The sequence below is a fragment of the Orbicella faveolata genome, unplaced genomic scaffold (assembly GCF_042242905.1).
Source record: "Orbicella faveolata isolate gen_17 unplaced genomic scaffold, um_ofav_v1 contig_46, whole genome shotgun sequence".
NCBI classification, from domain to species: Eukaryota; Metazoa; Cnidaria; class Anthozoa; order Scleractinia; family Merulinidae; genus Orbicella; species Orbicella faveolata.
Genome location: NW_028301576.1, coordinates 19,597,939 through 19,611,599, shown reverse-complemented (window position 1 = coordinate 19,611,599; position 13,661 = coordinate 19,597,939). Strand labels below are relative to the sequence as shown.

At 39.3% G+C, this 13,661-nt stretch overlaps 1 protein-coding gene across 1 annotated transcript; it reads left to right on the top strand.

Moving 5' to 3' along the window:
• Positions 1-24: 24 nt before the first annotated feature.
• On the top strand, positions 25-10,713 carry LOC110059095 (death domain-containing ATP nucleosidase-like). Its single transcript, XM_020765778.2, has 6 exons — positions 25-293; positions 408-473; positions 2,052-2,794; positions 3,463-3,648; positions 4,465-4,542; positions 8,776-10,713. The coding sequence occupies exons 3-6, from the start codon at positions 2,089-2,091 to the stop codon at positions 9,051-9,053; spliced, it is 1,248 nt and encodes a 415-aa protein (XP_020621437.2). The 5' UTR covers positions 25-293; positions 408-473; positions 2,052-2,088; the 3' UTR covers positions 9,054-10,713.
• The last annotated feature ends 2,948 nt before the right edge of the window (positions 10,714-13,661 follow it).

The window sequence follows — 13,661 nt, the reverse complement described above, 5'->3', positions numbered from 1 at the left end:
AGGTGTCTCCGGATTAATGTGTTTCTTCAGCGGTGAGCTTATCTGGGGGCTCAATTTCGTTGCTCTCTCTCTCTCTCTTTCTTAGAGCAAGTACCAGTTTAACCCCCCTGTTTACCTAATCAGCCCAGTGCCAGGAGGGTTTGACTCCAAATAGCTTTGTAAATGTCGCGTGGAAGCTTCCGTTCGATTTAGTCCCAGTTCTAATTTGTCGTGTTCTTACAACGTTACAATTTTCAGGCAAGGAGGGGTTTAACCTACACTGTAATGTTTCGCATGATAGCATGAAATAACAGGTATGTTCATGATTTTTTTTTTCTGAAGCTGTACTTAGAATGATCGATCTTCTCTAAGGTGATGTACCGAACTTTACTGCTTTCTTTTCTTTTCTCTTTTTTTTTTTTAAACAGGCCAACAAATTGAAATCTAGAAGATCCACTTGTCCGTGTCTGATCTGTGGCTCCGGCTACATACATGTAAGCTTAGCACTTTATTCTTTATATGTCAATATCTCAGATCATGCATACTGCACTCCAGTTAACTGGGATCTTTCACTGTAATTTTTACTATCCAATCAAAAGTAGATTTGTGTCTGTTGAGCCTTTCACGAATGAACGTTTTGCTACTTCCGGTTTTGTTAGCCTTCGATATTCAATTTGTATTTCACAGCTGTCGTCGGCAGCATATTGCAGACCTGATTTTCGCCATTGTTTTCTTGTTTTTCTTCAATTTCTGCACACCACAGCGACACCTGAAAAATGCTTTAATTTTTAGAGGGTTCCCCTCTGAAAGAGGTTCAACCCAGAATGTACTAGTCAAATTGGTGGCCTCATGGTTAGTGCTCAACTCCAGATTGAGCAGTCTGGGTTCGAGCACTGGCTGGGGACATTTTGTTATGGTCTTTGCAAGACACTATCCTCTTACTGTGCCTCAGAAAATGGGTACTGGCTAATTTAATGCTGGGGGAGGGGGAGGGGGGGAGGGGTAATCACTGATAAGCACCTGCCTGATAGGCCACTCGACTCATATACAGACTTTACCTTACTAGTCAATTGAAAGGATAAGATGTTATCTACCCTCTGAGGACTGCCTTACTCCACACCCTCCTCTCCTCTTCTGGCTTTCTGTCAGATTGCCTTGACAATATCGAGGTACATAAAAGGCAATATATGAGCATTTGAGAGGTGGGATGGCCTATGTTTACCACTGTGACTCTAACGATGGATCAACTTTGTGTACATTGTGAGCATTGTGTACTTAATTCTCACATTGTCTCAGATTTTTTTCTTATCTTTTGTACTTTGTTACTTAAAGGAGAAGGTCACTCCTGTCATTGCTAATTAAAACCTTGCACTCACTCACCAAAGTTTCAGCCTCTAAAGTGCAGGTTTTCCTTAAAAATTAAAAATATTAAGCTTTTTGGAGTGACCTTCTCCTTTCAGAAAAATTTACATGGTCACTTAAGTAAAGTACACTAACCCAGAATGTACTAGTCAATTGGTGGGAGGCACTGTGGCCTCATGGTTAGTGCTCAACTCCAGATTGAGCAGTTTGGGTTCAAGCCCTGGCTGGGGACATTGTGTTATGGTCTTTGCAAGACACTATTCTCTTACTGTGCCTTACTGTGACATATGCTGAGAGGCTGATTAAAAGCCATTATAGTCAGGCCTGACGAGTAAAATTCCTGTGTGATCATAATTACAAATGGAGTGCTTTTCATTTGTGCCGTAAAATTCTCTGGTAAAAACAAAACCAAAGTCATTACTATGGCCTATAACAAAGGAGACAAAAAATCCACTGAACCAATCAAAAAGGAGCTCCACAGGTGTCTGTTCCCAGCCAACTTTTGGATGGAGCTCCTCATCTCTGTCTCTATAGTGCATCACCATTTGTTTTTGTGTCTTCCGTGCTGCTGGCTAAACAGGTTTTTTAAGAAACAGATGGGTCTAACTTTTTTAAAGTTTTGATAATCAGTTTAGGTAGCCAGTTAACCTTGTTTATACCCTAATAACCAAATGATTATTTCTTGTTTTTAATTTGTTTTATATCCTCAGGGCCAATCGGAGCAAGCGTAGACAAGAGCTTTAAACAATGGCAACGGAAAGCATTTCCACACTGGTCATTGATGACAATCCACCACCACTCAACATAACTATTCCAAAGAAGAAAGATCTTCCAAGAAGGTCAACACCTTGGAGAGATGTAGAACTCCCCGTAGACTTTCTCTTAATTACAGTAAAAGATTGCGAGTTTTTAAGTTGCTATCATTTTTTAAAGAACTCTTTCAAAAGTTGTTCCACAACACTCGGCTTTGTATACTTTGGGAAGATGGGTGGAGATCAATCTCTGAAGCTCAGAGTCGCACTCATGAAGTGCTCCGAGGGTTCATCCGTTCCGGGTGGATCTTTAGTTGTTGTAAAAAATGCAGTTACCATTCTCCGACCCAAGGCTGTCTTCTGTGTGGGAGCCTGCTTAGGGCTGCAGCGCGGTAAAGCCAAGTTGGGAGATGTGGTTGTGTCTTCTAAATTAACTCAATATGCTGGAAAAAATGTCACTGATGGTGAAGTTCAGCCAATGGGTGGGGCGCGAGTTCCTGTTTCCAGAGATGTTTCCAGACTTATAAGGCATGCAGGAGATGGTTGGGAGGCACCTTTGTTAAACCCGAGTGGGCGAGAAGTTGAAGTGCATTGTGATGCCGAGTATTTGAGTGGTCCAGAATTTGTCCGTGCAAAGTGGCGTTGTGATGAACTGGTAGCGATGCACCCTGAAGCGATGGCCATTGATATGGAGGGTGAGGGTGAGTCACTGGTGCTAACCTTATTGTCACATACTTGTTCAGCCTCACAGAATTATTTATTTCATGGCTTGGTAAGAATTAAGCAGGTAGCATGCCTGTAGCAGATAAAGCTTAATCAAAATAACAGGGAGCGTTTTGACTTGAATATCAAAGTCTCGATCCTTTTTGCAACATAAATTGCTCATGGTACTGGAGGTAACTAGAGGATTACACGATTTTACTACAATGATAAACTGATATTTATAAAATAACTGAGACACTATGTGCACTCTTATTGGTCGATAGGTGTGTCTAGATAAGAGTGCATAAACACGGTTGTGACTTTTTAAGTTTGCGCATATTTTTGAAAAATATTTTATAAAAGCATTGCAATAGAATATATTTTCCGTGTTTACATTGCCACATCTAAACACTTGGGGGATGGGAGAATTCCCCGAGACTGCATCTCGGGTATGCATTAAACTGTCTCAAATTCTCCAAGGCCGACCTTGGGTGTAGATGAGGCTGTTTACACATGGAAAGAGTGCTCTATTGCTTTAATGCTAATGGTGTAAAAGAGTTTAAAATTTAGCTCGAACTATAAAACACCTCTGCACACTGCAAGGGTAGACAAAAGTAAGAGGCAGGTGATTATATCAATTGTTAAATTTGATGCTGTTTGGTTTCAGGGGTCTATGTAGCGGCATATGACATGAAGATGGAGTGGTTAGTTGTTAAGGGGATGGCTGGCTATGCAGATGGTACTGAATGTGACCTGGACAAGTGGGCGCACTTTGCAAGTGTTATGGCAGCTTCTGTCGTGAACAATATCTTGCTTGATTCTGTCATTTTCCAGTCCTGGCCGTACTTTAGAGGTAACAGCACTCTTTGACAACTAATCGAACTAATCTAACAATTTATTGGGTGTTGGTAATGGTTTAAGGTCTATAGTGGGCCTTTACAACAATCGGTGTCAGAATAGAAAATGCACCCTGCAACAAAGAAAAGTCTCATCTGACTTGTCAAAGTCAACTGTAGCTAATGTTTCTTTGCCATTGACGAAGTGCATTTATTGTTGTTCTTCATGTCTCCTGTGTCCCTATTTTTTCTGCTCCTGTTAAACTATGATGAAGACGGTTCAAATAAAAAGCTATGAGCTACTGATATGGCAAGGAATTATGAGACAGCGATATCCGACCATGTCTCTTTGGCAAGCGTGATCATATTTTCTTCTGATTTCATATTTTGAAATATTACGTCACAATGCTGAAGCAGGAAATCATACGGGATTTGAACGTGGTTGTGATAACCACATGCAAGTGATTGTGCTGGCAATTACATAACAGTCAGAAAAAAGCTTAAAAGTAATGGGGATCGAGGTCTTTTGGGATCTTCGTTGCCATTTCCAGTTCACAAACCTTCTTATAGCCTGCAAAAACAACCATTTTACTTCGCTAAAATTTTTACTCTAACCCCGAGAGGCATTTCTTGGGGCGGGAGCGAAGAAGGACGGCATTTTTCACAGGCTAAAACCTTCTATTTTTCTCTGAAAACGCCGTGGAGGAGGTGAGCAGATAAAATAGAATCCTTGTCACTTCTGATAATATTAAAATAAATATAACAATAGTTTTACTGGCCACGACTGATCCTGTTGATGTACATGTATTTATGTGCAAGTGTCCTCTTTCCAGGTGAACCTGCAGATGAGCAAATGCCGTTGACAGAACCCTGTGCAGAGTTCTCACGTTCAACAGCTATGGCCATTACAGGTACAATATTTCATCCCTATTTTTCATATTTTTTCCCGACTATCAAACCAGTATATTTACGTGTAGTGACCTTCCTTGTCATAGAAAAAAGACGGGACTGCTCGTCGAGAATTTTGAAAGGTACCCCTAAGAGTTACCACGATCGTGTTTTGTGGCCGTGGCTTGAAATGTTTTCACCCCTTAGAAGTACCAATTCCAAACCAACACATCAACTGACACTTTCATCATTTTAATTGCAATAACGACGATTGTAAATGAGACAAAAATTAAAAATCAGCTGATTGTTCGATGTCTCCTAACATTGTTTTTGGGTCAGTACCCTAAAAGATACCACGAAAGCTCCCGTGGTGGACTAGGTGAAACACCTTAAGAGCTACCAAAACTGCTTTTTAACCCCTGAAAGATACGACGAGCACTCCCGTTCTTTTTATATGGGGTCCCTCCCCCCCCTCCCTCACCCTCCCCTGGAGTAGTCATAGTAGTAGTACAGTGTAGTTTTAGTTGTTTAGTCTTTTTCTGACCACAGCTATTTTAGTTGATTACCTTTTTCTGCTCTGCTGCCTCGCTTTGAAATCAATTCTATACGTGAGACTGCTTTCTTCTTGATGATGACGAGGATCTGTTTTGCGTGGTATTATAATTTTTGACTAAGAAAATTACTTCACTGTGATCGGGTGAGAGCAGGCCAATTTATCGTTAATCGGGCAATTAAGGATTTGCACTACTCGTGATATTTGAAAGTTCTTTCAAATTACACTGGCCTAAAGGCTCGCACAATTTTGAGAGAATTTTCAAATATCACTCGCTGGATAAATCTTTGATTGCATTCGCATTTACACGGTTACCTGTTCAATTACTGAGTGCGTTTTTCCTAAGAACGAATTAATAAATCCATCATTGCTAATTTAATTTCACTACCTGTTTTAATAGCAAGCAATCGATCCAAATAATCGAATTTCAATTGAACCAATGAACGCCGCGCTTCTGCAACTTCCATATGTCAACAGAACGTGAAAAATCATCTTCAATACACTCTTTTTTATAACGATATGCTGTATTTTATCAGAGTATCGAAGCTGAAATTTGGGAAATTTTAAAATCATTTTGAGAATAAGCACGAAGCTGAGATTTTGAGAAGAATGTAATTTGGTGGGTTGAAAAACTAGCCAAAAAGAAACAACAACAACAAAAAACAGCACTAGCCGTTATGTTCGATGCTAATGTACCTTATATTCGGCTTTAATGCCTGCAGGCTGGCTCTAAAATTACTTCAACACCATCCAGACACCAAATATATTTATTATATAATATAATAAATGTCATGCGCTACCCTCTTTTTTTTCCTCGTCGGACATTTTGAAAGGTACCAAGTTCCTGTTTTGTGGGCGTGACCTTAACATGCCAAACAAATATGGTACAAGCCTTTTGTTCATTGAATTGATCCAATCAAAAGTCGAGTATCGATCGGATCGAGTCTTATTTTGAGTTTTTAACTCTGCATTGTAAAAGCTGACCATTGAAACAGGTAATGAAATCAAATTTGCAATACTGAATATATAGATATTTTTTCATTTACTCCTGGAAGGTTCCCGTCGTTAATATTTCGAACGTAAGAACAGTACTATTTAGAACTTAGTAAGAAGTGCTGCGAACCAGCGCAGATCCCTAACCCGGGAACCTAAGCAGAGATCATAGTCAATTGAGGGAAATGGATATGAAACTTGGCAAAGTTCTTTGTTGTTGTTTTTGTTTGCTATTTTGGGAGTTGACCCTGCACACGACCTGGCAAAATACATGGAAGATAATGCGTGGGCGCGCATACCTAATTACATGAAATGTTCGCGACACGTTTATTTCGCGATTTTTTTGAGGTGCGCATATTTCGCGACACATTAATTCCGCGATTTGGCGGAGATTTTGTATTTTGAATCACTTTAACTTCGCGTTTTCGAGTAACACACAATTTATTTCCTTGGCAATGTTACTAAAACATGTCTTTGAATTAAACCGACTTTGTGAAAGGTTCAATAACGTCAAAAGTGACAAAAACGCAATGGCTGGACTATATCTTAACAGTTAAATAATGTGTCACTTAATTTTCGCGTCATTTTATATATGTTCGCGACACTTATTGCTCGCGTCACTTTGATTTCGCGATTTTTTTTAAATCGCGAAATTCGCGAAATCAACCGGTCGCGAAGATATTTACATGTAATAAGGTAGATATGGAATATACCTTCGAGAGTTCAACTCGATATCTCATGAGTAAGCGCAGCGAACGAGTGAGATATGAAGTTGAGCACGAGAAGAGATATTCCATATCTACAAGGAACCATGTATTATTCTGTTTATTATATAGACATGCTGATAACGACGTTTTTGACCATTTTCCGAAGATTTCCGAAGATTCTCCAAAAATTGTCCGAAGGCCACACAAACGTTTCCGAACAATTTTCGAACATTTCCGAAGATTTCTGAAGATTTCCGTAGATAACCGAAAATTGCCGAAGACTTTCGAGAAAGATCCGAAGATGTTTCAATCATACACCAACAAATTTAAGGAGGCTCAAAGCAGTTTCCAACACTTAGATTTTGATGGGTCGTTATAACCAATCTTTATCACTTGATGCTACAATCATGGTATCAAAAAACTGCCCCAACATTGGTGAACGCTTTGTTATTATTTTCTTGACACACTAGGTTACCATAGCAACAGTAAGACCTAAAAACACTCTTAATTACGGCTTTAGGGGCTTATAATTCAAAAACCGAACGGTAAAATTTTTTATATTTTCAACTTTTGATAAGCATGATTAGACACAACGTTTGGCAAAGTTTAAGAAAATTCTGTAGGCAGGGTTCAGAGCCACCTTAAATTGTCGAAAATTTAAGGTGGCTCTGAACCCTACCTACAGAATTTTTTAAGTACTCGATATCTTCACTAGTGAGGATATATATATGTTATTGGCCGGCTGGGAGGTCTGAAAAGTGAAAAACTGTGACCGAGGTCACAGTTTTTCACTATACGGACCGACCCTAAGCCGGCCAATAACATGTTCATCTTTTTTTCCTGCGGTAAATTGGCTCACAAGTGGGTTTGTTTACGCAACTGTGTCATTGAATCGGCTTACGTGCCGTCTACGAACCAATCGTAAAAAAATTTAACGAGCGAACGAGCGAGTAACTCAGATACTAGACAAAGAAAGATGGATTAAAGAACAGATTTATTTCGAACTACTTTACGTTAGTTGCATTTAGTTCATCAGTGAAGTTCTCCAAGACTGTTTTTCCGGTGTGAAATTTCGTGCAAAGTTTGAAGTTGTACCACAAAAGCAATTTCTGGCAGTCGTTCCGAATAACTCGAAATCAGACTTTTCTACCGTAAATTAAGTAGCAGATAGCGAGGAAATTTGTTAACTGCATACCACAGAAATTCTCTCAAATACAGCAACGATCAGAGAGGTAAACTCGACTACAATTGACTCATTTTTTACTTAAAATTGTACAGAGAGAGACAGAGGATTGCGCGCCATTACAGCGCCGAGCTACAAACTGACAAAAAAACTCTCACAACTTCAAAAAACTCAATTGAATTTACTTACAGTGACTTTCCTTGCCAATTAAAAAGGTGAATAGAGATAAACTTGCGTTGATTAATCGTCTATGGAAGTGTAAAAAGGGCGAAAAATTGACGATTACCGCTAATTCGTTCACGAAAATAGATCAACACGACGGATTCCGCCCGCTGTGGCGGTCCGGATGAGAAAATACTGCCTACTCCTGGAACCAATCAGATTGCAGGATTTGTTGAATTCCGCCCGCTCACGAGCTGAGAGAAAGATAAATGGAAAATACGCCACCCGAGTCCCGGATGTAGTTTCGTATGAATTTTACGAGTGGTGTATTTTCTAGTAAAACACTCTGTCTGTATAATAAAAAAGGCTCTTACGTGTGCTCATACAACTAACCAATAGATGTATTGCGATTATTTAATCATGCATAGTCATTGAGCATAACACAAAAGATGTGCAGGGTCAAGGACCTTCCAACATAAATCTTAGTCTGTTTGTTTGCTTCTTTGATGTTTACCGGCCTTCCTAACCATTTCCCTCTGTTAACTATGCAGAGCTGAGTTTGTGAACTCTGAACTGATCATTTCGACTTCCTCTGTATCAGTTGAGGTTGACTTTCGCAAATTTGACTTAATATCTGTTACTTTCTGTTATATTACAGTCAAAGAAGGAACACCCAGTAATGAAGAATTAGAGACACTTTCACAGAAGATTGCAGAAGGCTGGAAACCGCTTGGACGTCGGTTGAAAATGGATGAATCAAAGTTAACAGCTTTTGACAAAGAAAACGAGGAATATTCAGAAAAGCCATATAAAATGTTACTATTTTGGAAGCAAAGGGAAGGTTCAGCTGCAACCTACCAGGTCTTGCATGACGCACTTTGTCATCCGCTAGTAAATCGCAGAGATTTGGCCGAGGAAATTTGCGGATACAAGTGATTACGAATGCCGTTTACACTTCTCAAACTTATTAATAATTCATCAAGTTTAAACAAAGGAAATCATGACCGTGACGGTGTTTGGACATCTGATCTTAATTAGCATAGATTTTAACGATCTTATTTCTCCGTTTTCTCCTTAGTTTTAGTCTCGATTGAGGAGACATATCAAACATTCAAGACAGTGTTTGACCACACTTCCAAACACCTCGAAATTCGTCAAAAATACTCCGCTGCGCGTCGTATTTTCAACTCTCCTCTCGGTGTTTGGAAATGTGGTCAAACACGGTCTTTCGTGTTTGATATATTACTTGACAATCTTGCATGCCGATGCTTGTCTGACTCGTCATTGTGTTGCGACCCAAGTTGTTCGAGTAACTGCGTGGTGTAACACACCCTGAGAGGAACGTGTGTCAGAAGGTGTTCATTGAAGCCATGCAATCCTATCAAAGTCTACAGCACTAACGAAATCTATAATCCTTATATTAACCAACAGTTAGCAAAACTGTGGCGCTTTCCATTCAACCCAAAATTTTGGAACCAACCATTTTTATTTTTATTTCTTACTTTTTTTTTTACCAGATTTAGAAAAAGAAAGTAAAACAGCATAAAAATGAAGTTAATTAGGCAAAGAAAACTACTCAGAATAGTAAGACAACTAAATAAGCTGAGTAGATAAAAAAAAAAATGATATGGTTTGCTTTGTTTGCCAAATGGGTAATCAGTGAGGAAAAAAAAAAATAAAACACATACAAAAAATAAAAAAACAAGATACAAACAAATAGTTAAGTGAATGATAGGAAAATGAAGAGTAGTTTAACCGCACTTACCAGTTAATGATAAGACCAAATGGAACTTTCGAAAAGGTGCCAACGAGTGCAGAAATTCCCCGGAAAAGTTTCCCGAAAATCCGAAAGTTTTTAAATTTTCATTTGCGAATTCTTCATCCAGAAATTAAGAGAGGAAAATAAAATGGAGCAAAAATTGCCGGAAAGAAATCTGTTCCATTTGCCTCTAAATGTCTGGAATACAAACCGAAAGTTTTGGTCGAGTATGGAAATCGTCTTTGTCTCGCAATGAAGTGACGAAACTAGTGTAACACATCTATAGTTCACTTCTTCTATTTTGCAAATCATATGCTAATTCAAAAATAGACATAACGGTTGTATAACGTTCTTTTAGACTTAGGTTAACACAAATGAATGGTTGGGAGAACCAAATTACGTAAACAAGACAGATTTTGTATTGGTTTACATTGGTAAGATTGTTTACGAGTATTTCCACCACATCTATCAGTGCGAAACTAGAAGTAGTTGTTTTATATTATTAATTATTCCATTTTTTTATGACAGTTTGTATAGTTGTAATAAATGGCTTCGACTTTCGGCCATATCTATATAAAAGTATAGAAGTGGAAGTTTTGATGTCTATTTCTTATGACAGTTTGCACAGTTGTAGTCAATAACGTTTATTAGAGAAATTACCTAGGTAAATTATAAGTTATCATCGTAATCCCCATCGTCGAACATGCGGCAATCATATTGGTGCCCCAAAACAATGAAACGGCCGCCATGTTGGTGTCCCAAACTAATCCGATGTTAGTTGAACTCTCTTTCTTATGTAAACACTTTCGTTCAATAAATTTGCATTGCTACTAACCACATGAGTGAAAACACTGTTGACTTGGTTACCAGAGAGGACAATGCTGGCTCTTGGTCACACAGCCGGGACCTATAGTACCCAGGTTCCCTCATACGCCACTCCTTTTCATTTCAATGACTATTGCTTCTCGAAGAGGCTGGTATTTTTGCGTCGTGATTTTATTTCCATACAAGAAACTTCAGTGCGAAGACACATTTTTTCGACAGGCCGTAAGATTCATGCTTGCCCAAGTATAAATAAATCAACCGAACGACATCCTCTTGTACCGTATTAGCAGTCCGCCGTTCTTTCCACCATTGCAATTCCATTGCAGCCTCCATTATTACCTGAGCCCGCAAGTAGGCTTGGGGATGCGCAGAAAGATGCGCAGTATGTTTTTCCGCTCTGATTCAAGAGAGCTGATATTTCTGGAGACTAGAAATTTAGCATGAACCACGAAAATGAAATCTTTTAGTTTTTTGCTTGATTTTTTCCCAGATTTATTCATTCAGTGGAACACACCTCATAGTAATTTTCATCACATGGTTAAACCCTCGAACGTAAGCAAGCAAACTCACAACCCCTCCGTAGTACAGAGAGGGGGGGGGGGGAGATAAATGCTAACCCTTGGCATCCCTTAGGGGATGTTTTTTTGTTAATCATGACCCTAAATGAAAACACATTACGTGAACAACGCATGAAAAAATCGAACCGGGGTATCGGTTTTGAAACTGCTTCCTTTGCATACCTTATCTAAACAAGCCAGTTAGCTTATTCCTCACTCCCAGGTCAGTTAAGTCTCCGAGCTTACCGGCATTCGTAAGTTTGTAACGGTAGTTTGAATCTACTGCATTGCTCATGTCAAGAAATTGCTGTAAACGTAAAAGGCGTTTATGCGATCTGGAAAAGAATTGATGGAGGACAACAAATATAGTAATACAGTTAGCAGCAATACTTTTTTCCATTAACCCTTTAATTACCAACTACGCATATATGCGTAATTAATGGTCCTGCTCTTTGTACCGCTTGTGACGTCATCAATTTAAATGTCATCAGATATTCTTGACAAGCAGATAGTAGCGCTAGGCTAGCCCTTTCCGCACAATGGTCAGGACATTCCGACGTCGCAAATCGAAAAACAACGTTATCAGTTTTGGTGCAAAAACGGTGGTAATTGGTCCACAACGCCTATGATTGATCAAGGTCCATTTCCGTGATTAACATCCAACTTTTCACTGCAGCCAGAAAGAACATACAATGCAAAAGGTAGCCAGTGTAAAAGGGCCGAGAAAAACAGAAAGGAAAGGGCCAACAAACGAAACTGAGAGCGGTTAATGGCAAAAAGAAAAAGTCCAAATTTTGGCTTATGCACATGCCCGGACTTGAAGTTTTGCTCAATTTTGTACCTAATCCTCGAAAAATCTCTCCTTTTAGTAAAAAAAGGCTTTTTAAGCAAAAATTAGGCTTATTTAGCGTCATGGAAGTTAAAAAAACCTGACTAAACGGTTAAAAACGGTATTTTTTGGTGAAAGTTTGGTATTCAAAGGGTTAAACACCCGGTTTCGGATAAAGGTTTTGCTTAATAGGAATCTTCATCCACCTAGCTCTTGAAAAATCACCGAACTCCGATGACCATGGGTTATTACCATTTTGGAAAAAAATCCAGAAATTTCGGTTGAAAGTCAAATGGAACAGCTGTAATTTTTAGAAATTGTACACTACACAGACTAGCTACCTCCAGAGGTATTCCTCTTTTTCCTTTCGGAACAGAACGGCGGAAATTTCCTTACCGTTTCCCGAATTTTCCTGTTGTCAGTCTTTCATCAGCAGAACACAACGACGGGAAATCGAATTGCAAATGGTAAGTGCCACTTCTTTCGGTTGGTTTGCTGATTTTGGGGGAAAAAAATAAAATAATAAAATAATGTTAGGCCCAGTTCAGACGCCGAACTTTTCATGAGCTGAACCAAATACATTGAATTAAGTACATGAAAAGTTCGGCGTCTGAATCAGTTAAGAACGGCTATTTGAATTTGGAACGGCCCAGCCGTTCTTCCCGCCTAGCTCAGCCGCGAATTTCGGCTTTGGAACAGCTTTGATTCAGACGTCGAACTTTTCATGAGCCGAACCTAATGTATAAATTATTATGACGTATTTTACAAGCAGTTTTTACTTTGCCTGAAAATCGCTGACATTTCGATGTGTTTTGGTCTAAACTAAATAAATTTCGGCGAATTAAGTTCGACGTCGGAATCAACAGGTGTACTTTTGATAATTTGGGTCGGTCCAAATTCGAATTAAGTTCGGCTCATGAAAAGTTCGGCGTCTGAACTGGGCCTTAGGCCCGGTCCAAACGCCGCTCCACTCATGTGCCGAACCAAACTTGATAAAGTTCGACTTTAGAGCGACTTTGGAGCGACGGCTGGTTCAGATGGCGTATTTGCATCGAACTTAATTCGGGAAGCCGGTGGTAACAATTTTCGACGAGAAAATATGCGCTCTGAATTCACGAACTCTGTCCAAATAGAAAAGCTGTGACAAACATTTCGCTGTTAGCATGTTGTTATAGCAATATTTAGGGAAGCAAATTCAAACTCAAGGTTCAGTGTTTGTATTTAGACAGGTTTTCTCCCGGTTAAATCGACTTGTTAAGGGGAAATCTAATAAGCTGGGCTATTGTCACGAAGAAAAAGCAAAAAATGAATTTGCACTAAAGAAACTCGCTTATACAGTCCCGTTTCTCATAAATCAAAGGCACACCGGTATTTTGTTGTCTATATTTTCAGCGACGTCTTTGAGCTTCATGCATGACTGGTCACGCCACTCAATTTTGAGCCAATCACGAGTCCCGTTATATGAAAAATAAATAACAGTAATTTATGCTTTCGGTTCGACACATGAGGAGAACGCCGTATAAATCAGGCCCGGTCCAAACGCCGCTCCACTCATGTGCCGAACCAAACTTGAT